At 44.5% G+C, this 25712-nt stretch overlaps 1 protein-coding gene across 1 annotated transcript in view; it reads left to right on the top strand.

Moving 5' to 3' along the window:
- Positions 1-25712, top strand: part of LOC148014781 (Transducin/WD40 repeat-like superfamily protein) — a 71405-nt gene that overhangs the window by 8201 nt on the left and 37492 nt on the right. Inside the window, exons 5-9 of the mRNA XM_087665441.1 lie at positions 21302-21493; positions 21581-21644; positions 21748-21852; positions 21951-22104; positions 22206-22295. Of these exons, the coding sequence (XP_087521567.1) occupies positions 21302-21493; positions 21581-21644; positions 21748-21852; positions 21951-22104; positions 22206-22295 (605 nt within the window). The remainder of the gene's footprint in view (positions 1-21301; positions 21494-21580; positions 21645-21747; positions 21853-21950; positions 22105-22205; positions 22296-25712) is intronic.

Here is a 25712-nt window from a genome sequence, read left to right as displayed (position 1 = left end):
TCCCGAGGAGACATGTTGGAAGAAGTACCCTCACCTTCATCCGGGAGCGAAGGGTGGATCTACATCGGAGCCTTCTTCTACCTCTACACCAACTGTTACCCATGAGTCAGTGTTCCTTCATATCCATGCTTTGGAGGAGGATCCTTCTTCCGTGGCTGCAGTGTCTTCTGCGCAGCCTTGGTTAGTGGACAGTGGTGCTTCGAGTCATATGACTCCCCGAGGTGATTTGTTACAGGATCTCCGTCCATCAGAGGGTTCAGTCACTGTTGGTGACATTTTATCGGTGCCTATTAGTGGTGTTGGCACATTGCCTTTGTTTACAGACCGACCTTCGAGCTCCTTTTCACAGGCCCTGCATGTTCCGGATTTGGGCCTTCCCCTCCTCTCAGTTTATGGTCTTACGAGGCTTGGCACACGAGTGATCTTCACCGAGCATGCCGTTGTTATTGAGGATTCTCTTACAGGAGCTGTCTTAGCTACAGGTTGGCAGGAGAGCGGGCTTTACAGGCTCCATTCCCCTTCTTTGATGCAGGGTCCTCCGAGGCAGTCTATTGCTACACCCGTTCCCGCTAGTGCACCTTCTATTCCACAGGTTTCTTCCCATCCCCCACCTTCTCCTCCGGTGGTTCCCTCGTACCCCCCATCCCTTTTAGAGGGGGACGATCTGGGTGATGCGGCTGTGGATTCCCTGGCCCCTAGTGTTTTAGAGGGGGCTTTCCAGGATCGTGAGGAGCTCCTTCAGCGGCAGTCTACATCGACGGACTTCATCGACATTGGCATTCCTCTTGCCATCCCCGGATCCATTTCTTCTTCGGCCTTCAGCCACATCCAGGATCTGAGAGGGGGTGTTAGCAGTCATGCTTGTCATGCCTTGTCATCTCCTGCCTGTGAGCCTCAGTCTGAGTCAGACGAGGACATTAGGAGCTCTGACGTGTCTGTCATGTGTTATGATGGGGGAGGCTAGTCACTCTTGACTGGCTGTCTTAGGTTGTGTATTTCTTTTTGGCCTCTTTTAGTGGGCAGCCACTGGCTGCCCGGCCACCTTTTTGGTCACTGTTGTGGGGCGGCCATTTTAGGGCACTTTTAGGGTTTGCGCCCATTTTAGGGTTTGCGCCCATTTTAGGGTTAGGGTTAGGGTTTGTCCGTTGCCTATATATTGGCAGCCCCCCTCCCCACTTGGTCAGTTGTCTTCTTGCAGATTCCGACACTCCCTCCCCCCCGTGGTGGTGCTGCCATCGTTATCAGCCTGATCAGGTGCCCTCACTGAAGCTGTGGGCTGCGTGCAGGGACTGATCAGTCCATTTCAGTGTATTCAGCATTCATTTCAGTCAGTGCAGATTTCTCTTCCTTATTTTCTGCTTTCTCTCTCTCTCTCCCTCCGTGTTCGTATTTCCTCTTCCGTTGCGCACTCTCACAGAATTTTGGGGGGTTGTTTGCTGGGGGGGGTTAGGTCATACCTGTAGGTTATGTCAAATTGCAGGTATGCATGGTCGGCAGCCACTGCGAGTGGGCGAGGTGATATTTTAAAGGACTGGACGTCGGGGATAAGTGATAGAGGGCCGAGGATATAGTCCACTGTGCTTGCTCCCAGTTTCTGTGTGGGTGCTCCATGTGCCCCCCGTTCGATGCAGTTGGCCGCATGCTTGTGTGGGAAGCATGTGAGGGCATCAGACCCGGGCCATCTCTCGAGGCCGTTGAGGATGGCCAGTCCGTGTGCCCCCCCTAACGCCAGTAGGTGTTCGCCATATTCGGTGCACTCAGCTGTGTCCTGTGACGCCCGGTTGAGTCCTATCTCCTCCGGTGCAATCTCTTTGTACATGTGGTCTTCGCTCTCGAAGAAGGGGGTCTGCCTTTGTGCTGTGCGTGCGTTGAAGTCTCCAGCCAACATGACATCCCCCAAGCTGGAGTAGTGCATGATATCTTCGTGCAGTGGTAGGTATGATGACTCGCCCTTCTGTGGTGCGTATGGGGAGTGTGCTGGTGGGAAATAGCACACCGCCATGTATGTCTCGGGGGCGATCTGTGTGTATCCGAATCCACATGAACCGGGCTTCCTCATCTTTCCGCATGACTTGCACCATGGGTTGTAGCTCCTCCCTGTACAACACAGCCACCCCTCCGGACCCTCGGGTCCCTCCTTTTGTTCGGGCTCTAGGGCGGCATGCCGTCTCCCATCTATATCCCCTCACTTCTGGTAAGTAGGTGCCTGGGCTTTGGTGGGTTTCTGTGTAGAGGACGATGTCCTTGCCAGTGATAGGTCTCCTGGAATAATCTTGCATCTGTCTTCATAGCTCCGTTGCAGTTCCACACTGCAAAACTCAGGTGGGTCTCATAGGCCGCACCCCGTCATTGGCGCTTATCTGTGATGATGACCCGACCATCTCTGTATACTGCCCATTTTCCCGCTTTGCGAGCCTCCAGGATCTGTGGCATGCATTCTTTACGGTGTGCCACCTGTGCGGGTGTGAGGTCATCCTCCAGGTAGACTTTTTCCCCTTTTAGAGCTGTCCTTTTAGAGAGGAAGGCTCCTCTGGATTCTAAGTTGGCAAATTTGAGGATAAGAGGCCTTCCCTTGGTGAGGTCTTTCCCTACATGCCATGCATTCTCCACTATTTGAGGGTCCTCTACTCCCAGCTTTCCACATATCTGTTGGGCATCTGCCAGGGGGCTATTCCCTTCCTTCCATCCGACCACCCGGATGTGGAGCGCTCTAAGCTTTCTCCTTTTCTCCTCCTCCAGTGCTGCATTCACAAACTCCTCCTTCTTTGTTGGCGACTTCTTGGCTACCTCAATCCATTTGGAGTTCTCGGCCACTTCGGCTTGTGCTTGTTTCACTATATTCGCCCACGTGTTGAGCTCCTTTGTTACTTGTGTCTTTGGCTCGTTGATCTCGGATTGTACCTTGGTGGGCGTTGTTTTGGTGATTTCTCCTTCCTCCTTCTTGAGTAGGTCCAACTGGTTTCTATATTCATCGAGCTCGTGCCTCAGTTCTTCGATCACCCTGTTTCTCTCCTGGAGGGACGTTTCAATGTCCACCTTCCAGGAGGTGAAGTGTGATGTGATCTCGGCGTAGATTTCGTTCTTCCATTCTTGCACTTTCGTGCTTATTTCCTCCTTGATTTGGTGTGCAGTTTCCGCGCACATTGCTGCCATGGTTTCCTTGATGTTGCTAATGTCTTGGTCATGCGCCTTGCATACATCTCGGAGGGCCTCCATGCCTTTCCTTGTGTGGTAGTCTGTCACCTTGTCAATGCTGCTCGGAGAGAGAGATAGTAGAACAAGGAGATCTGTTGTAGGAAGTATGCTGAATACAAAGGAATGCAGATCTGTACATGGGAGCATTGCGTATGTCTGCGTATCTTCTCCTCGATGATGTCACCACATGCGCACGCCTCAAGGACAGCAAGGCCTGATCACGATTTGATCTCCACGAACTGCTGAGAGCGCTTGTGAATGAATGAGGGTGTGCCAAAAGATTGGCTATATATAGTCTAAAAAAGAACAATGTCCAGCATTAAGTCGGTTGCATTAAATGCAACTGACTGCATAAAAAATACCAAAAACTGTCCGACTGCACAGTTCTCTGTCCCCTATTGCACAGTCCTTTGCCATGTGGCATTTGTGACAGCATCTCCCACCATATGTGTGACTGTTGATTTGGCAAAAATGATGATGTGGCACACTGTTGCTGACGTGGCACTCAAACTGACCCTGAACTGCTCCACACACTGCTTGAAAGAGGAAAATGCCTGTGTCCAGGGGATGATCTCTAACACCCCCTCTCAGATCTTGGACGAGGCATAAGGTTGAGGGATTTGGCATGTCTCTGAAGAAGAGCGTGGGGAAGCGCTGCGCCTTCATAAACAAATCTGCAAGATTATCCTTCTTCTAGTAGTACTCCACATCAATGATCACATCCAAAAGCTTCTCCCTGATGAAGTGGTACCAAGGCAATGCAACTCTTGTTGTCGCATCGCAAAAGAGTAGGACGAGTCTGGGGGCAGCCAAGCTCCTCCAACAATCTTCGAAGCCACACAACCTCACATGTGGTGGAAGACGTGGCTCGATACTCCACCTCAGTAGAAGAAAGGGCTACTATGGGCTGCTTCTTACTACTCCATGAGATAACACCTACACCCAAGGTAAAACAATAGCCTGTAGTAGACCGTCGGTGGTCCACACCGCCAGCCCAATCCGAGTCGCTCCAACCTACAAGAGAACAAGATCTGAAGCACCTATACTTGCTGGATAAGAAATCCCTAAGTTAGAGGTTCCCCTCAAATACTGAAGAATCCTTAGGGTAGCCTGCCAATGCACCTGTTTTGGTTCACTCATGAACCCTGCCAAGAGACCTACAGCAAAACAAAGGTCAACACGAGTGTTGAGGAGCCAAATCAATGATCCAATCAGTTGACGATAGCGGGAAGTATTTGTCAAGGGAGAATCTAAGTGTGAAGTGGCCTTCCAGTTTGGATCCATAGGAGTGGAAATGGTCCGACAAGTCTCCATCTCAAAAGTCACCAAGAGCTTCTGAAGGTATCTTTGCTGAGAGATGAAAATCCTCCTCTGAGACTGATAAATCTCGTGACCCAAGAAGAAATGAAGAAGCCCCAGGTCCATCATCTCGAATGTTTGATGTAAAGCAGTCTTTGTCTCTTGACCTTCTGTGCATGGTCACTTGTAAGAATCAAATCATCAATATACAATACAAACAACACACGACCAGCCTCGAAAGTGTGTACATAAAGTTGTGGATCGGCTTGGGAGCGCCGATATCCCAACTTTTATTGAAGGAACGAGTTAATCTTCTCGTTCCATGCACGTGGAGGCTGCTTTAGGCCATACAAGGCCTTCAACAACCTGTATACTTTCCCATCCGAGGATCCAAAGCTAGGAGGTTGCTCCACATAGATCTCCTCCTTCAAGTCACCATTGAGGAAGGCCGACTTCACATCCAATTGGTAGACATGCCATCTCCCATGGCCAGCCAAGGCAATAACAACTCAAATAGTCGCCATTCGAGCAGTGGGGGCAAAAGTATCATGGAAGTCAATGCCTGGGCACTGAGCAGAACCTTTAGCAACAAGGCGGGCCTTGTGCTTGTCCAAAGAACCATCTCTAAGGTACTTGGTCTTGAAGACCCACTTGACGCCAATCACCTTTTTGTGAGGGACGAGGCACGAAGTACCAAGTGTCATTCCTCTCAATAGGCTCCAACTTGGCTTCCATAGCTTTTTGCCAATGGTTAGATTGCAAAGCCTCCTTCACGGAGGTGGGCTCTTGATCTTGCATAACACGGGTCATCAAACTATAGTTAGAGCAAAGAAGCTCCATAGAATGTTCCTGGTGTCTCTGTGACTTCCGCGGTCCATCCTGCGGTTTCCACTCCTCCATAGAATGTTCCTGGTGTCTCTGTGACTTCCGCGGTCCATCCTGCGGTTTCCACTCCTCAGGGACCCCCTCGATCCCTGAATCTCGGAGTGTGTCACGGGCCCAACGAGGAGGAGGCCGGACCTCTCCTTGTCGCTCTTTATCTGCTGAAGACTCGGGTACATCCACTAGCGGAAGCTCCACTAGGGTGGCCGATGGAAGAGAAGACTTTGTATCCGAGGCAGAATCTTCATCAAGAGGCTCTAGCTCGAAAGGAACTGTCTCGGGAGCCCAACTCTCCTCTAGATCTCCAAGTACGGGGTGCTCCTCACCCCCTGTTGTGCCTGGACCTTCCACGAACCGCACATCTCGGCTCGGGTGGCCGATGGAAGAGAAGACTCTGTATCTGAGGTAGAATCTTCATCAAGAGGCTCTAGCTCCAAAGGAACTGTCTCGAGAGCCCAACTCCCCCCTAGATCTCCAAGTGCGGGGTGCTCCCCACCCCCTGTTGTGCCCGGACCTTCCACAAACCGCACATCTTGGCTCGTGTAGACATCCCAGTTCACGAGATCATACAGGCGATATCCTTGGGATTAGGAGCTGTAGCCAACTAATACTTGTCGTCGGGAAGCCGCTTTGAATTTGTCTCGCTGAGTTTGGGGGATGTGCACATATGCGTCATACCCAAAAACCTTGAAATAAGAAACATCAGGCTTAGTTCCAAAGCAAGCCTTAAAAGGTGTCATTCTGTCAATGGCCGAAGTGGGGGATCGATTTAGGATGTGGACTGCCGTAGTCACAGCCTCAGCCCACAGAAATTGAGGTGTCTGTCTCGATGCTCCATCATGGTGCGTGCCATCTCGATCACACTGTGGTTCTTGTGTGCAAGGATGCCATTTTCTTGAGGAGTGTTGGTGTTAGCCAACTGCTGTGGTGAATGCCCCTATCTGCACAAAAACGAGCAAGCTCATTAGAAATAAATTCACCACCCTTGTCTGATCGCAAGATCTTTAGTCTTCGGCCAGATTGGTTCTCCTCGAAGAGAAGCCAATCCTTGAAGTGGGAGAAAGCCTCCGACGGGATTAGGAGCTGTAGCCAACTAATACTTGTCGTCGGGAAGCCGCTTTGAATTTCTCTCGCTGAGTTTGGGGGATGTGCACATATGCGTCACACCCAAAAACCTTGAAATAAGAAACATCAGGCTTAGTTCCAAAGCAAGCCTTAAAAGGTGTCATTTTGTCAATGGCCGAAGTGGGGGATCGATTTAGGATGTGGACTGCCGTAGTCACAGCCTCAGCCCACAGAAATTGAGGTGTCTGTCTCGATGCTCCATCATGGTGCGTGCCATCTCGATCACACTGTGGTTCTTGTGTGCAAGGATGCCATTTTCTTGAGGAGTGTTGGTGTTAGCCAACTGCTGTGGTGAATGCCCCTATCTGCACAAAAACGAGCAAGCTCATTAGAAATAAATTCACCACCCTTGTCTGATCGCAAGATCTTTAGTCTTCGGCCAGATTGGTTCTCCTCGAAGAGAAGCCAATCCTTGAAGTGGGAGAAAGCCTCCGACTTCAACGTCAAAAGGTAGGCCCATGTCATCCTACTATAGGCATCTACGATCAACATGAAATACAAGCTCCATTTCTCATCGGGCCACAAAGATCCGTAGATACAAGCTCCATAGGTGAAGTAGACCGTCTCGAAGCTTTGTTGGGAATCGCATCCCTATGCTGTTTTCCACGAATGTAGGAGACACATGGTTGTTGGCTCACCACTATGTCAGGCAAACCTCGAACAAGTGATCCTCGCGACGCCTTTCGAAGATACTCATAGTTCAGTTGGCCAAACCGAGTATGCCACAGCTCGGACTGTGTCTAAGAGGTAAGAAGAAGAGAAGAAAGAGCTGTAGAAGACTTCAATTTGTAAATGCCATTCTCCTCATACCTTGAAGAGAGAACCTTCCTCGATCCACGATCAAGGATTCGAACAATATCACTGTCAGACTCCACCAAAGGGCCAAGAGTCTAGAGAACAAATCTTATGTACCGAAAGTAAATGATACCCTAAACCTGGAACATGCAACACCTCGGAAGTATGGGTACCACGATCAAGGATTCGAATAATATCACTGTCAAACTCCACCAAAGGGCCAAGAGTCTAGAGAACAAATCTTATGTACCGAAAGTAAATGATACCCTAAACTTGGAACATGCAACACCTCGGAAGTATGGGTACCACCACGTCTATCTGGAATCAATTGCATCTCACCCCGTGTAGTAATGGACATTGAAGAGCTATCTCCTATGAGAATTTGCCCACGGGAAGGTTGCAAACAGGCAACACCAACGGTAGAAGGAGTCGTGTGTTGTGAGGCACTGCTATCAACGATCCACTCTCGGGTTTATTGTCCTCCTCCTCCTCCTTTTAGTCCTTCCCCTTCTTCTGAGAGGCTTGACCTGTCAATGCCTCTGATTTGGAAGCATTCTGTCCCTTCAACTGTTCCTCTTGGTCAAAGACCATAGGAACTAACTCTGCCCAGGGAAGAGTCGACTCCTACTCTGAAGCAATAAGAGCGGAATAAAGTGATCGCCATGTCTTTGAAGAAAATCAGCTTCCCCACATTATGAATCTGCATTTGATCTGTCTCAGCTTGTTGATGTGCTCCCGCAGCGAAGAAGACTTGTTCATGGATAGGGTCCGCATCTGCTCCTCCAAAGAAACCCTTTTCATTAGGGTCATCTGGTTGTACATTTGGTCGAGCTCCAGCCATATCTCTCGAGCCATCGTCAAGTGCTCGATGTGAGCTATCACGGCTGTAGTACAAGATAGAAAAAAAAAAGAACGAAACTTGGCATTTAGTTTGTCCCAGTGAGATTGGGCCTTGGTCAACTCCACATGAGCATTTGAAGAGAGTTTAGACTCATGTGTCACCAAGGGCTGTTCGATCTCCTTTGTCATGAGCTTCGCCAAATTGTAAGACTCCAGGATGGCCAACATCATCACGCACCAGATGCGGTAATTTTCACCATCGAGCTTTTGATCTGATGGAGGAGCCGGTCCATGATCGCCTGGAACTCCAAGGTGGTCTCTGCAGACATTTTCATCTGCAATGCTTGCATAAACGTAAAAGTAGCCCCCTCTGATTGTGAAGACGCAGCTTGCTAGGGCTCTTTCCTCCGCTTCCCGAACCTTCTTTAGCGGCTAGAGGCAATGAAAAGGTAAAATCTGCAATTGAAGGCCGAAAACGCAGCCTTCCTTCTCTTCAAACAGCAACAAACAGCAGCAAATTCACCATCTAGACTCCTTTCCCATGCGCCCACGCTCGCTTCAGCCTTGTTCCGATGCGCAGCCCTCCCGCTCGCCCTAGAATGCTAGAAACACAGCCTTGTGTCGCGCTGAAATCTCCTCTTCAGGTAGGTTCGTCGCTCAATCAATCCGTCTTCACCGCTTTGATACCATGTCAGAGTGCAGTGATGTGGAAGCGTGGGACCAAGACAGAGAGAGAGAGTGAACATAGAGAGAAGAGAGAGAGAGAAAGAGACAGTAGAACAAGGTCTGCTGTAGGAAGTATGCTGAATACAAAGGAATGCAGATCTGTACATGGGAGCAGTGCGTATGTTTGCGTATCTCCTCCTCGATGATGTCACCACATGCGCACACCTCGAGGACAGCCAGGCCTGATCATGATCTGATCTCCACGAACTGCTGAGAGTGTTTGTGAATGAATGAGAGGACTGCATAAAAAATGCCAAAAACTGTTTGATTGCACAGTCCTCTGCCATGTGGCAGATGCTGCCACATGGCATTTGTGACAGCATCTGCCACCACACGTGTGACTGCTGACCTGGCAGAAATGATGATGTGGCACACACTGCTGCTGATGTGGCGGTCAAATTGACCCTGAACTGCTCCACACACTACCTGAAAGAGGAAAATGCCTGTGTCCAAGGGATGATCTCTAACACTTTGGTGGATATTACCTTCCATTTATAGCTGGATTTTGGACTTGGAGATCAAGAAGCCAATGCTTGAGAAGTTCGATATGCCAATGGAGGATGTCATTTTGTGCAAAGGGCTCTCAATGGAATGATGTGTGCAGTTGAAAGTTGTTCGACAAGGTGGTGGTGTTATAGAAGATGATGATGTAGAGGATGGCATTATTGAGCAAGCAATTGGCTCATAGGCAGCATTGTGGTAGGGGTAGACATGTGGTGTAGAGGATAACATGGAATCAATCTTGCTCTTTGCTAAGAAACAATCAATCATGATCTTGGATGTTAATCTTAGCTCTAGGATTCCAAAGCTTACCAAACTTCAGATGATGTGGAAGGGAAGCCTCTCTTTGGGTCCTTTGCACCTTAATAACTCTATAGATGAGGCTCAATTGCCCCACCTCGCCGGCCTCTTGCATTCCTTCTCTAGCATTGGAGAGTCATGAGGGATGATTGCATCACCAGTACTAGAAAGTAGTAGAGGGAGGGATAGTCTTGCCCTTCTCTTTCTCAGCAACAGATGAGTGCTTTCGTGCCTTGGCCTTGGCTTTGGCCGAAGGATTAAAAGTTAGGAGGATGACGAGTCATTGGATATGTCCATATCTTCTTGCTTCTTCTTTTTCTCCTTCTTCCATGATGCCGCTAACTTCTTGCAATCCTTACATAGGTGACTCTTCTTTCCATAGTGATAACATTGGGCCTTTATCTTCTCCTTTTGGTCACCCATCTTTGAAGTTGCAAAGGCTGCCGCATGGCCATCATACTAAGATGGAAACCTCCCTTGTAACCTCAAAGGTGCCTCATGCTCAAGTAGTATAGAGGACATATGTGCAAAGCTCATCTGTGTCGACGATGTTCGGGTATGTAGAGCATTGGCTACTCCATTAAACTCCAGAGGAAGTTTATAGAGCACAGTCCCCATGAGATGAGCCTTTGGAAGGACAGATTGCATGTGTCGAAGCTGATTCTACACTTGTGTAACAGGAAGTAGAAAAGATTGAATAGTATCTTTTGACTAGAACTTCATGTGCTAGAGTTGACTGTAGAGGGTTATAGCTGTCAAAAGTGGATGCAACAATGGAAGCTTGAAAGAATGCTGAAATAGATTGCCAAACACAAGACAAAAGAGAGAGAGAAGAGAAAACACAATAATATTGCAAAAGAGAACTTAGAGATGTGTTCGAGAAATGGAATCCATATACCAAACATGAAACAGTCACATACAATCGCGAGTCATTGGCTGCATGGGTATTGGCACCGGCTCCTTCTCTCCATAGGGCATGCACTAGATTTGCAAGTGATGAATGATTGTGTGTGGAGGAGGGAGCTTGAATATATAGGACAAAAGAATTCCAAAAATGGCATTAGGTTGGCGAGCATTAAATGCCAAAATAAGCACCATGATGAACACTAAAAAACACCTAAAATGTCTAGTAATGCTTGATACCTTCCATACTCACACATGAGCTCTCTGGAACTTGTGGACCTGTATAGTTGGATAGATGAGGCTAGCCGGCCCCACCTCACTACCCTCTCACACTTTCTCCCTTGCATTGGAGAGTTGTGAGGGATGACTGCATTCCCTGCATTAGAAAGCAGAAGAAGTAGGGGTGGCCAAGCCCTTCCCATGATCTCAAGAAAACAATCCTTGGCCCAAGGAACCGAGATAGAGTTAGAGGAGGCAGATGACTCGGTGGAGTTTGTATCTTGTTGTTGCTTCTTCTCCTTTTTCCTCAAGCTGCTAATTGTTTGCAATCCTTGCACAAATGTCCCTTCTTACCACAGTGATAAACACTTGGTCTTCTACTTCAGCTTTTTGTCACCCCTCTCTGAAGCTACAAATGCCTCATCAGAGTCACCATATTGAGATGGAAGCCTCCCTTGTAACCACAGAGACGCCTCATGCTCAAGTAGCATTGAGGACTTTTGCATGTCTCATTGGTGTCGATGATGAGTGGGCGTGCAAAGCATTGGTCACTCCATCAAACTCTGGAGGGTGGTCCCTACAAGATGAGTCTCTAGAAGGGTGGATTTGGTTTTGTACCTATGTAACACGAAGTAAGAATGATTGAAATTATCCTTTGGCTCAAACTTTATTTGTGGAGTAGACCATAAAGGGTAACTACATGCATAGTCAAAGGAGTCTCGTACATCTGAAGCTTCACCCATATTGCAAAAGAGGTCCTACAAGAGGTGATTGTCGGAAGAACTTCTTTAGAGCTACAGTGAAGGAGAGTAGAATATGCACGGTGTCGTGCCGCTACGTCGACATAGTGTGAAAAACCCTCGAGTGCATGATCATCCGGCTTTCTTATTAATCTAGAAAAGTCAATGTCCCATTAGTCATTAGTGTTAGTATCCATAGTAAGGGTGGTTCAAAATGATGAGATTTTTGGAAAATTTTAGCCTATTTTTGATATTTTGGACATTATTTCTTGTAAATATCCTAAAAAGGTGTAGAAAACTTCTAGAATAGGGTGTTATGCATAAAGCAAGTTGCTTTTTAGCCAGTTTTGGGAGATCTCATGAAGAAAGAAGGGCTCCCGAGTTCGTGTCGCGCACGCAGTTTTTTGGCAACAAATAACACTCCGGATGGTGAGAAGGGAGAAGGAGTGATTCGAGAGAATTCTGAATAGATATCTTGGGGTGTACCTTTCTATTGGAGCTAAGGGAACCATGAAATTTGTTGTCAGAGCAACAAAGTAGAAGCTAGTGTTTGGTGCGAGTTTTTGGGTATAACAGGGTGAAACAGGATACGGTGAAGGGGAGACTCATTGTAAATAGGTTTTCTCAATCAAGGATGCTTTGAGCCTTTGATCTCTTGCATGTGTGTTGTTTCATCTGTCGTTGGTCTCTATCCAATCCTTATGCATGATTGAAATGGTAGAGATAGAACACGCCCACATTCTTGATAAGGCATCTGCCACCACATTGTCTTTCCAGCCATATAAGATATCTCAAAGTCATATCCTTGAAGAGTAGCTAACTATCTTCGTTGCTTGGGAGACAAATTTGGTTGTGAAAGGAAGTATTTCAGTACACAATGATTGCTTTTGACCTTGAAATGGCTGCCATAGATAATATTACCAGCATCTCTTATTCATAAACATGTAATATTCTATGTAATCTCTATTAATCTCTTACTACCGTTACTCCTTGCTTAATATCATATACATCTATCCATCCATTACTACTCTTATTCACTCCCATAGCCAGAGACTTGGTGTCTTCTCGGCATACGCGTAGATTATCTTGACAATGGGCATTATCGTCATCCCATGTAAGCATAGCTTTTTCATAGTTGTCCTTGTCGAAATTAGTTGGAAGAGGAGTGGGATGCTCACGATGCTCAAAAGCTCTAGAAACAATGTACCATAATTGCTTTTGCTAAAACCATGCTTTTCATAACAGCACTCCATGTAAAGTAATTAGGGCCGTGTAGTTTGTCATCAGTAGAACAACAAGGAGGAGCCATCTGGAGAGGATAAAAAGATAAAATAAAGGAAAGAAGAGGAGGAGAGAGAGAGAGTACAACCAAAGCACAACATAGACTGTATCGATGGGAGTTTACATATAGTGTAAGTGTAATCAGCCTTCCTCCTCGGATGGGGTGGTAAATAACATGATTAAGCACTATTTACAGCAATTAACAAATTCACAAAACTGAAAAGTACGCTTTACCATATAATCTTGGACATTGGACACCCTATTGGTCCCAAAACTGGTGCCCCTTTCGGTATTTATTTAACTTAATTGAAGAATAAGTTTATGTACAATGGGATTCTTCTAATCTCTTTCGGTATTCCAACTCCCCTTGCTGTTAAAAATGACCAGCAAGTCTTGAATTTGATTTGCCCTTTAATTCGGGCAATCAATTGGTCTTCACTCGCTTTGATAGAGATGGAAAATGCCCCAAATTCAATGATTTGCTGGTCTCTCCACTTGAATAGGCTAAAAACAGCTTTAGCCCTGTTGAATCCAAGTCTTGGAGCTTCCAATTTTTAGCACGCTTCTTGAGGCTGCTGCAAAACCCTAATTTCTGCTGTAGATTAGGGTTTACAATAGATAAATCTAAAATTTCTCAGCCTTTGGTGATCTCAATGCTGCAATCTTTAGAGCAAGGCCATAGAAAGGCTAGGAGATGAGAGAGAATGAGGAGAGAGAAAATTCAAAATTTCTTCGCGAAAAATTGAAGAAAATCTGTCATTTATTGTTGCTGCCCTGTCTGAATAGCTTGTAGATGCAAAGAAGTGAAGAAAATCAATCATTTACTACTATTGCCTTGTCTCAACAACCTGCAGATGCTGTCACCTGTTGTTGATTGGTCTTCTCTTGCCCATGGCTGCCTCAGAAGGTTCTTCAATGGCTGCAAATCAGACCAACAACATCTTCTCCCTCTCTCTTACAGGTTAAATACACTAAAAATGCCTCTCTCCAGCTTCTAAAGACGTTTTTCAGTCTTGCATGGGCATTTTTGACAAGTGGTAGCCTTCCTTAATGGTTTTTTAAGCATTATTCATAATTATATATTAAATTTCAGTCTTTAATTATTGAAAATTAATCTAATAATTATTTCGGTGCCTTGAAAAAATAATTTGATTTGGTCAATAATTAAATTGGCTAGGCAACTTCCATTCCCGAGTGTCTGTGCGCCATCTTTGACCATCAGATTGGTGTTAGGTACCATTAAACACCACTTTTCTTATGACCAAATGAGTGACCTAGGCCGACAACTAGCACCAGATACCACCAAGTATACGTGTGGCATAACTTATAGCAACTTTTGCCTTTGACATCCCGTGATTTCCTTGGGTCTTGGGCTCGTAAATTTACTCTAACCCCAGTAACACCTCACATATGCAACATTTACTTAACCATGTGATTAAAAATTAATCCACATGTTAAGTGAGGTTTCAAAAATACATGTCCTTAAGTGAGGTTTCAAAAATACATATCCTCATGACAGTAAGACAAGCTGATGACAAAATAACTGTTGCAAAAGGACAAAATTTGATCAAATACAGCCAAAAGTTGAAAATTACAGCCAATAGAATTTGAAAATATAGTTGCCGAGCTTGTAGGAGTCAAAATGTAGACAAAACAGGCATTAAATGCAGCAGTACCACAATAACATAATGTAGGAAATGCAAACACAGATTGTTGGAGACAAAACGTAGGTAGTAAATGGCTGAAAACAAGCCAATTTGGAGCAGCAGCAAGTCACCCAGTCAACAAAAGACAGGAGACCAGCAATCAGCAGATAAGAGTGAGGGAAGACTTGTAATCAGCAGAAAATAGCAGCAGAAGTGTAGATCTTGAAATCTGATACCATGTCAGAAGTTGAAAGATTGTTGAAATAGATTGCTGAACACAAGACAAAAGCCAAGAAAACACAAGAACATTGCAAAAGAGAACTGCTACAATAGATTGCACAACACAAGAAGGAAGAAAGAGATTGAAAAGGAAAGAGAACTTTGCAAAAGAAAACTCAGAAGAATGCTCCGGAAATGGAATCCATATACCAAGACATGAGACAATTAGATACAACAGTGAGTTGGTGGTTTTGTAGGCACTGGCACTAGCTTTCTCTCTCCAATAGGACTTGTTGTAGGTGTATGCATTAAGACAACTGAGGAGAAAGCCCCAATCTATACATAGGCTATAACCATGAACAAGTCGGCCAGCCTAGAAAATAACAAAATAACCAGGTTAGTTGGTCATCAATAAATGCCAATAAATTTGGTGCCTAAAACACATGCCAAATCATGACAGGAAAATATTGTGCTCAGCCCACTAGTACACACGTGGACTCACATGTGAATTGACTAATTTGCTAACATGCTGTCTAGGATGTTGTACGAGGCACCTTCCCCCATGTGTGTTGTGACCCTTTATGGACAGCTTCAATAGATGAAGTTCGAGTCCAAGAATACCATGTAGTCATTTTTGCTCCGTGTTACTCTACATGACTAGCTTGGACACATGCAGTCTGCCCTTCTGGAGGCACATCTAGTGGGCACGGTACTCTACAAGCTCCCCCTAGAGTTTGATGGAGTGGCTAATGCTTTGAGGGCGCAGACATCCTTTACACCTGTGAGCTTTACACATGTTCTCGATGCTGCTTTAGCATGAGATATCTGTGCGTTTACAGGGGAGACTCTCATCTCATTTATGGCGGTTCCAACGAGGCCTTTACGACTTCAGAGAGGGGTGACAGGAAGAAGTCGAAGGCCCAATGTTATTATTGTGGTAAAAATGGTCACTTGCAGAAGGACTGCAAGGAGTTAGCAACCTCAGGGAATAAGAAGGAGAAGAAGAAGAAGCGGGATGCAAACTCCTCTCACGGGTTATCCTCTTCCTTAGACTTCGACTTTGATTCTTCGGCCAAGGAGAAGTCCACAACGCGGAACGAATCCACTTGTTCAGACTGTGGGAAGGGCTTGATTGCTCCTTCCTGTGTTGCTTTCTAGTCCAGGTGATGCGGTCATTCCTCACAACTCTCTGATGCAAGAGGGTGGTGAGAGGAGGCAATCACGCCTCATTTATACAAGTATACAAGTACATAGGTTCCAGAGGGACATTTTTGACGCATCGACCAAAGTTTGGCAATTCAAATTGTGTGAGTTGGGATTGACATTTAGGTTCATGATGGGTTGTTTATTTGATAGCGAGCGGAATTGGCTCCTAGTCCAAGCTCACATGAGGGGACACTTTGGTAGTCTTGGCCAAAGGCGGGGAATCCATGGTCACATATGTTTGGATGCATTTTGGACAGGATGGTCTTGTATGCTATTGCGAGACATCGTTGACAGACACTGAGATCTCTTATGACTCTTCTCTATTTTGAGGAGCTGGTACGCTCGACATTGACCTTAGGTTCTCTCCGAGGCACCTTGGTGGTGGCTCGATCACCCACTACTTAGATAACCATGGTTCTATTTTGGTGGTTCTTTGTTGTATATGCTTATCATTGTATCATTGTATTGTATCAGATCACCCATATTTGAGAGAGGATGTTATCAGTCTAGACAGCTCATGTGTGAGTTTGGGCTATACTTGACATTACTGGGTATTTTAAGCATTTTATAGTGGTCATTTTAGTGATTATTTATGCATTATTGCAGGCTGACTAGCATTAATTGCTAGCCGACCAGCTGTCATATTTGGCATATTTTGAACCTATTTATTTAGTGGCTCCTCCTCTCATTTACTCATCATCATTCTTCAGTTGGTCTTCTTGTTGGAGAGAGGAGCCTGTGCTGGTGCTCACACAGCTAGTGACTCACTATTGTATGCATCATTCTCGTGTTTGGTATATGGATTCCATTTCCTGAGCATATCTTTGAGTTCTCTTCCTTTGCAGTGTTCTTTTGTTCTTTTGTTTCCTTTCCCTTCTTTCTTGTGTTTAGTAGTTTATTTCAGAACTTGTCTATGCTTCCATTGCTCCACCACCTCTCCCTCCACCAAAACTAGCTAGGTGATGAATGATGATAATCTGGAGGAGAAGCCTAAATAAGTAGACAAAAATAATGCCATAAATCATGTTAGGTCACCTAGTAGTAAATGCTAGAATGACCATCATAAAATGCCAAGAAAAATGCCTAAATAATCAGGATAGTATCTAGGTGCCCTAGCCCATTGATGTGGAGACTCAGCCATGAAGTGACATATTTGCTAACATCCTCTCTTAGATCATGGATGATTTGATACAATACAATATACAGTGATAATGTCCCATCATAGTACATACAACAAGGACCACCAGAGTAGAACCATGGATACCCAAGTAGTGGGTGCGTAAGCTACCACCAAGGTGCCTCGAAGAGAACCTGATGTCGATGTTGATTGTACGAGCACTTGAAAATAGAGAAGAATCATAGCAGCTCTCAATATCTATCAACAATGTCTCGTAGTAGCATACAAGAACCACCTGTCAAAAATGCCTTTGAACATATGTAACCATGGATTCCTCGCCTTTGGCCAGACCGCCAAACTGTCCTCTCATGTGAGCTCAGACTAGGAGCCAATCCCGCTCTTAGTCAAATAACTAGCTCATCATGAACCTGGATGGCAATCCCAGCTCCAGGATTTGAACCTGCCAGACTTTAGTTGATGCGTCGGGGAAACCCCTCTTTGGAACCTGTGCACCTGTATAGATGAGGTTCACCTACCCCATCTCACCACCCTCTCACATTCCCTCTTTGGCATTGGAGAGTTGTGAGGGATGACCCCATCACCTGTACCAGCAGCTTGGAAGGGCTGCCCCCGTAGCCATCGTCAGGGCCACATGGATGGAGCCTAAATTGGGACTTTGGAGAAAAGGAAGACGCGCCGCGAGAGGCGTCACCCGTCATCACCATCTGCACTTGCTCCTGTTGTAAAGCTGCTAATGTCTTGTAGTCCTTCCAGAGATATCCCCTTCTTGCCATAATAATAGCATTGAGACTTTTGTTTCTGATGTATGGCACTCCTCTCGGAAACTCGAACCTCTGAAGTACCAAGAGATAGCATCCTCACAGAAACCTGAAGCTGAATATAGCAAGTCTCCAACATAACACTTGTAGATGAGTAAAGAATAGTTGCATGCTGACCATCAAGAGGAAGTGCCGGAGGAGGCATGATGAGGGAGATACAAAGAAGATGAAGAAAGGGAAGGGAGTTGCAAAGAGAAAAATATGCCAAAAATACAAACTCACAAGGTTGGCATGAGTTCCAAGGAGTAAAGAAAGCACATAGATAAGCCAGAGTGTAGAAGAGAACATGACAACCGGATGCACATGAACCCTCTCTAAAGCTGAGCAATGTACCACAAATGAGAAGACAGACCAAAAATAACCAGAACTAGCCTGAAAATACTGTCACCCAGCCCTGCACAAGAGCAGACGGCTGAAACGCAGGTGCTGATCAGTAGAATGCCGGCAGTAGACACCAAAACGCAGATTTGGAAGGGGCAGTAACAGGTCCCCAGCCCTGAACCAAGCTTTAAAACTCACAAGGTTGGCATGAGTTCCAAGGAGTAAAGAAAGCACATAGATAAATACAAACTCACAAGGTTGGCATGAGTTCCAAGGAGTAAAGAAAGCACATAGATAAGCCAGAGTGTAGAAGAGAACATGACAACCGGATGCACATGAACCCTCTCTAAAGCTGAGCAATGTACCACAAATGAGAAGACAGACCAAAAATAACCAGAACTAGCCTGAAAATACTGTCACCCAGCCCTGCACAAGAGCAAACAGCTGAAACGCAGGTGCTGATCAGTAAAATGCCGGCAGTAGACACCAAAACGCAGATTTGGAAGGGGCAGTAACAGGTCCCCAGCCCTGAACCAAGCTTTAAAAGATGAAAATGAAAATGGCAGTGTACAAAACGTTGAGAAAACAGGCTGAAAATGATCAGAAGATGGTTGCCTAAGCTGTAAATCAGTTGCAGCAGTCAGAACAGGTCCAATCAGTAGACGGAAAGTCAGAACTCAGACCTGAAACAGTGTAAAACGGTAACAGGAACAATGATCCTGCAATCTGATACCATGTCAGAAGTGGATGCAGTGATGGAAGCGTGCGGAAAACTGCTGTACACAAGAGACAAAGAAAAGAGAGAGAGAAACATTGCAAAAGAAAAGAACACTGCACAAGCAACTTAGAAGCCATATACCAAGATATGAGACAATATAGACCTAGTATGAGTCACCGATTGTGAAGGCATTGGCACTTGCTCTTCTCCTCAACATTATTATCATTCATCACCTGATTGGTTCTGGTGGAGGGAAAGGAGCAGATGCCAGTGCCTTCACAGCCGGTGACTCACATTGGTTCTGTGTACTGTCTCATATCTTGGTATATGGATTCCATTTCTTGAGTTTCTCTTTGCTTTTGAGGTCCTTGTGCAGTGTTCTTTTCTTTTGCAGTGCTTCTCTTTCTCTTTTCTTTGTCTCTTGTGAACATCAGTCTATTACAACAGTTTTCCATACACTTCCATCATTGCATCCACTTCTGACATGGTATCAGATTGTAGGATCATTGTTCCTATTGCTGTTTTACACTATTCCAGGTCTGAGTTTTAACTTTTTGTCTGCTGGACTCATCCACTGAAGTTTGGTAGATTCAAATCTTGGAGTTGGGATTGACATCCAAGTTCATGATGAGTCATTTCTTTGACAAAGAGCGGGATTGGCTCCTAGTCTTGAGCTCACATGAGGGGATACTTTGGCGGTCTTGGCCAAAGCGAGCAATCCATGGTCACATATGTTCAAAGGCATTTTTGACAGGATAGTCTTGTATGCTAGTGCGAGACATTGTTGATAGACACATAGATCTATTATGACTCTTCTCTATTTTTCAAGAGTTGGTACGATCGATATTGACCTCAGGTTCTCTTCGAGGCACCTTGGTGGTGGCTTGATCACCCACTACTTGGGTAACCATGGTTCTACTTTGGTGGTTCTTTGTTGTATATGATTATCCTTGTATCATTGTATTGTATTAGATCACCCATGATCTGAGAGAGGGTGTTAGCAGTCTAGTCAGCTCATGTGTGTGTCTGGGCTATGCTTGATATTACTGGGTAATTTAGGCATTTTATAGTGATCATTTTATTGATTCTTTAGGGATTTATTACTAGCCGGCCAATTGCCATATTTGGCATATTTTGGGCCTATTTATTCAGCGGCTCCTCCTCCTCTCATGCAGTTATCATCATTCTTCAGGTGGTCTTCCTATTGGAGAGAGGAGCCAATGCGGGTGCCCACATTGCTAGTGACTAACTGTTGTATGCATCGTTCTTGTGTTTGGTATATGGATTCCATTTCCCGAGTACATCTCTGAGTTCTCTTCCTTTGCAGTGTTCTTTTGTTCTTTTGTTCTTTTGTTTCCTTTCTCTTTTGTCTTGTGTTCAGCATTTTATTTCAGCACTTGTCTATGCTTCCATGGCTGCACCACTTCTGACAAGACTCACATGTGAACTGACTAATTTGCTAACATATTCACCCTAGGCACAATAGATTGAGACATTGGTACTTTTAGATCTGCCCATTGACTGTCCAGACCTGCCCACTTACCATCCTGCTGTCATTATGCCACATGGCATTTTCTCAGCAGGTGTACACCCCCTTCACTGGCTGGGTTGCACATTTCTGAGCAGGGTGGATATTATGGCAATCAGGCCTGGAGCATTTATGGCAGGTGGCACTTTTTGTTGGCAGTGGGCTGTTTTTCAGCATTCCAACCAGTAGTAAATGCTGGTTGGCCAGATCAAGGCACTGAGGCTATTTATAGACTCATCTTATTTGTGTGAATCATCATGCCATCAAAATCTTTCTTCTTTCTGGTTGTGGTCATCCTCTTCATCTTCTGTTCACAGTTTCTGGTCTCCACTCTCTCTCCTCTTCCTTGTCAGTCAGATTGTCAGATTTCTGTCGTGGATAACGTGCTTGGGTTGATGATGGCACCTATGCCATAATGTGACACCACTTTGCTGGGAATAGCTGATAACTTTAGGTTGTTAAACTGCTTAAGGTGTAATTGTAGGGATATGATGCCTACATGCTTGGAAGATATATTACATGACTGGAAGTTTTTCTCATAAGATTTCACTTAGCAAGGATAGTGTGTGCGGATTGGGAGGCTGCAAAAAGCAACCTGTGATACTGAAAAATTGCAACTACCAGTTGTCGTGCATGGTGTTCTAACTTCTACTTTACTATGCTGAACCTTTGCCAGCAATCTAATCTGCATATGATGCATGTTGTACACAAGAACGTTCATACCATGGTATGTAAGCTCATAGACAATAAAAGTATCGTAAGATCATGAATCCCATCAGAATAAGCAGGAGGGAGGACATATTACTATACTGTATTCAAGTTTTGTCTTTATGTGTAAGTGTTTTGAACTTGTATAGAAACTGCTGCAGTGGACCTAACATTGATATGTTTTATTACTTAGAAAACGATCACTTTTGACATGCACGGAAGAAGGTTATGCAACTTCACAAAGGATATGTTTGGAAGAAGCAGAGCTGGATGGCTCTCATGATGATGGCTTTGCTGAGGTTCAACAAACTTTCACTGTATGCAAAGGAGGAAATATTTTATGCTTCAAGGTTGATAGAAGTGAAAGATATTCAGCTTTTGGAGGGTAAGAGGTCACTGTCTTCTCTTAAATATCTCAACTTTCTCATGTGTAGCAACCTTTACATAGTCTTCTGTTTTTAATATTTTGAAGAGATGGTGCTGATCTGAATTTGTGGGACCTTGAGAGGAGCAGCAAGATCTGGGAAGCAAAAGCGGTATGCACTTGTCATACTTACATGGTTGATGCTGACCTCATGCCTCTAGTCCCTTTTGTTAACAAATCCATGCGCTTAATGTGGCTTTGTCAAAAGCTTGCAGCCTCGTCGTGACAGTCTAGGACTGATGTCACCCCCATTTGTGACAGCATCAGCATTTCTTGGAAAAGACCACCGTAAGATAGTTATTGGAACAGGTCACCATCAGGTAAGTTTATGCAATATTGAAGTTCTGTAGAGCCTCTTTCTACATTGGAATGATCTTGATTGTTTTAGGATTTAATATAATTTCTTCATACTTTACAGATACGGTTATACGATATATCTGCTCAAAGAAGGCCAGTGCTTTCTGTCGACTTTTTGGAGTCCCCAATTAAGGTTGTCGAAACAGATACAGATGACTATACCATTTTTGTTGGGACTGGTAATGGTGATATGGCTACATTTGATATGCGAACAGGTTTGGATTTTAAACTGCAAATAGAATTCAAACAATTTCTAGTATATTTTGACAAGAAACTATCATCAGATCTCTCAAGGAATTTTCTGTTTTTTCCCCAGGAAAGCTGCTTGGCTCATTCAAGGGAAGATGCTCTGGAAGCATCCGGTCCATCTCAAGGCACTCTTCCCAGGATATCATTGCTTCATGTGGTGCGTGTATTGGTTTGATGGTGTCATACCACCTGTCTTTTATTACTGTTGCATAAAACATCACCCTACTTATACCTTCATTTCTCTCACAGTAAGTAATATCTAGAATTATAGTTGTTGAATGTTCATAGTTTATGCTTGTATAGCCTTTTGTGTATCCTCGATTATCTTCACGTGACACTATCTTTGTACTTCAACTGCTTGTGGCTCCACAATGATCTCACTCACTTCCAAAAAGAATCTTGAATGGTGAAAAAGACTGCTCAAACTTTCCTTTACTAGGAAAATGATTCAATTTCTTTGATAGAAAGTGATTTTATGTCTTTATTATTTTCTTTTTTCTTCACTATCAACTCCTTTCACAATACTAGTCACCACTAATACTTCCAACGATAGAACTTATAGGTTGTGTTAGCAATGATGGCCATAGCTTTTGCTCTAGAAGTCCATCCTTTGAAGTTCAAATAAAGCAACCAATCCATGCCCATCTTTGTTGAAGAGTAGCTTTGATAGGTTAAAGGAGGCTTAGTAAGATAGGGATGCTTGTGCGCACCCTCCTTGTTTCTATTTGTAGCGAAGGCTATGAACTTCTTGTGATAGACAAATGTACAGGTATCAAAGGGATCATGTTGGTCATCATAGAGTTCGATGAGCTCCTTGAGGTGAAGTTATGGATAACATAGCAATATATCTAGATGGGATGAGGGCGACTTTGAGGCTTATGAAAACCATGGATATTTTCAACGAAAATTTTGGTGTTTTCATCAATTGGCGTACATAATTTAAATTTTGTGTACATGACACTAGAGCCCCAAATTGGAGACCTAATGTGTTAGAAGTGGAGCAGCAATGGAAGCGTAAACATATGCTGTAATAAACTACTGAAACGCAAGACAAAAGAGAAAGGGAAAGAAAGAACACAATACAGATGAGAACTCAGATGTATGCTCGGGAAATGGAATCCATATATTAGACATGGGATTGTTGGGAATAAAGGGCCATCGTGCCTTTTATATGTGCACGAGTGTGAACACACCCTTAGCATATTTGTACTTTCATATATATCTATCTAAAACCTAAAGAGCTACACACAAGAATTGTACCCAAGAACATCGTGCATCTCTATCTTTGACTCTCACTCGCTACTCTTGCTCACATTTTCATCGCCGGACATTGCATCATCACTGTGTATCGCTCACTTCAAAGTGGTATTAGAGCTACGGCTAAGGTGTTTGCGCTTCTCAGAGTCCGTGCAAGTCATCTCGTCATTGTTCTTCCATGTTTTCAGTCAGGCGATAGTTCAAGGTCGCGAGCAGGTCAAAACGTCACTCGTACAGTCAGGCGCAGGTCAAAACGTCAAAATGTCGCTTGTGCAGTCAGGCGTAGGTCAAAACGTCGTTTCTAGGTCACAAGCAGGTCATGTGAGGAGGTGATGGGCTGGCGGCTGTAAATAGGGCAGATTCGTCACGTTTCTTTTGCAAAATTTTTAATTTTCAAAGCTTCCTTGCAAGCAAGCCCTTTGCTCACTAATGGGCGTTCGTGCGTGTAAGCATAATTCAGAATTTTGGGCAGATTTGTGTGAAAAATTTGGGGATTTGTCCACATTTGATGCGAGCAAGACACAGCAGTGATATTTGTCTTAGAAATTGCAGGAATTTGTGACATTTTGCCTCTGACATTTGGGGCTTTTCATGTACATGCAAGAATTGGGCTGAAATTTACCCAATTTCTCGACATTGATGCACATTGGACCCCGTGCAATTTGGGGCTTTTGCTGTTTGGGCGAAATTTGTGCGCCATTTGGTCATTTTATGTATATGCGGGTTTAATTCCATGCAATTTGGACATCTAGCACTTGAAAAATTTGGGGGTTTTGCTGAAATTGCTCTATTTTGGCAAAATTGGCCTATTCTATGCATGTGAGAGACAATGTAGATGTATGGTTGATGCTTTGACCACAAAAATTTTGGGGCTTTTGACCATGCATGTCAAATTTTGTGCCCGTGGGTGCATGTACAACGGAAATTGCAGCTAAAATTTGGGACTTCTCATGTAATGTGATGTATTTGTCCTTGGAACAGCTGTAATCAGTTGTGGAGTGCAGTACAAGGTTTAGTCCTTCTGAAAATTTATTTGCAGATCTGAAATTTCTACTTTTACGTGGTTATTTATTGCTGGTTGGTACTTGTTTGTACCTTGGTCACTTGTGTGACAATTTGGGCCTGCATTTGCTGAATTTGTTGGTCACATTTGGGCTGAAAATCATGGCTGGGAACAGTGACAGCAATCATCTCATGCACATTAAGAAGCTTGAAGGAGCACATAACTTTGCAATTTGGCAAAAACAATGCTATAATATCCTGTTACAGAAGAAACAAGCAAGGCCGATTAAGACCAAAGGGGCAAAGCCCGCAGATATGAAATAGGAAGATTGGGATGAGTTAAATGAGCTTGCATGCTCAACCATCGAGCCATCGATTTTTGATGCCTTGTTGTTTAACATTGAAGGTTTGGATTTTGCCTATACTATTTGGACTCGACTGGAAGAACTGTATGCTCAGAAGAGTGCCGCAAGCAAAGTTTATTGGCTGAAAAAGCTTATGGATTTGCGTAGGAAAGAGGGTACAGCAATGTCTGTTCACTTGAGTGAGTTTAACTTCATTTTCAGCCAGCTGGTTGACTTGGAGCTCAAGATTGATGAAGAATTTAAGGCTACGTTCTTGCTTTGCACTCTTGCAGAGAGTTGGGATACATTCAGGATTGCTAACTTAAAATCTTATTGCGATGATTTTGCATGCTAATGTAGAGAGTGCTCTACTCTTGGAAGAAATGAATCGGTAGAATAATGCATCCAGTAAGTCTTTCAGTACTTTGCATACTAGGGGTAGATCACAGCAGAAAGGCAAATTTGATAGCAAGGGACGCAATAAATCACGTGGTAAGGATGTTGAATGCCATCATTGTGGCAATAAGGGTCACTTTAAACGTGATTGCTAGAAATAGAATAAAGAGAAAGGAAAGGGCAAGAAGATAGATGATAGCAAGGAAGAGAAGAAAGAGAGTCGGGCTAAGAAGAGGAGTGTCAAAATTAAAGACATGAATGTAGTAATTCATGACAGTGACGGTGGGAATGACGTACTCTTTGTCTCTTCACACTTTAGTACACATGCTTTACTTGCAAATATGGATGATGGCATGCACTCATGACAGCGATGGTGGGAATGATTTACTCTTTGTCTCTTCACACTTTAGTACACATGCTTTACTTGCAGATACGGATGATGACATACACACTTGGATTCTAGATCCAGGTGCTTCCTTTCATGTCACCCCTTATCTGAGTGGCTTTTTGACTATATAGGGGGTCGACATGGTGTTGTCCATCTTAGAGACAACTATGCATGTGACATTGTAGGT

Source organism: Lygodium microphyllum, chromosome 24 (genome assembly GCF_053477565.2).
Source record: "Lygodium microphyllum isolate KBCC chromosome 24, Lygodium_microphyllum_v1.1.10, whole genome shotgun sequence".
Classification (NCBI taxonomy): Eukaryota; Viridiplantae; Streptophyta; class Polypodiopsida; order Schizaeales; family Lygodiaceae; genus Lygodium; species Lygodium microphyllum.
The sequence above is the reverse complement of the archived record's forward strand: the minus strand, read 5'-3'. Positions and strand labels throughout refer to the sequence as shown.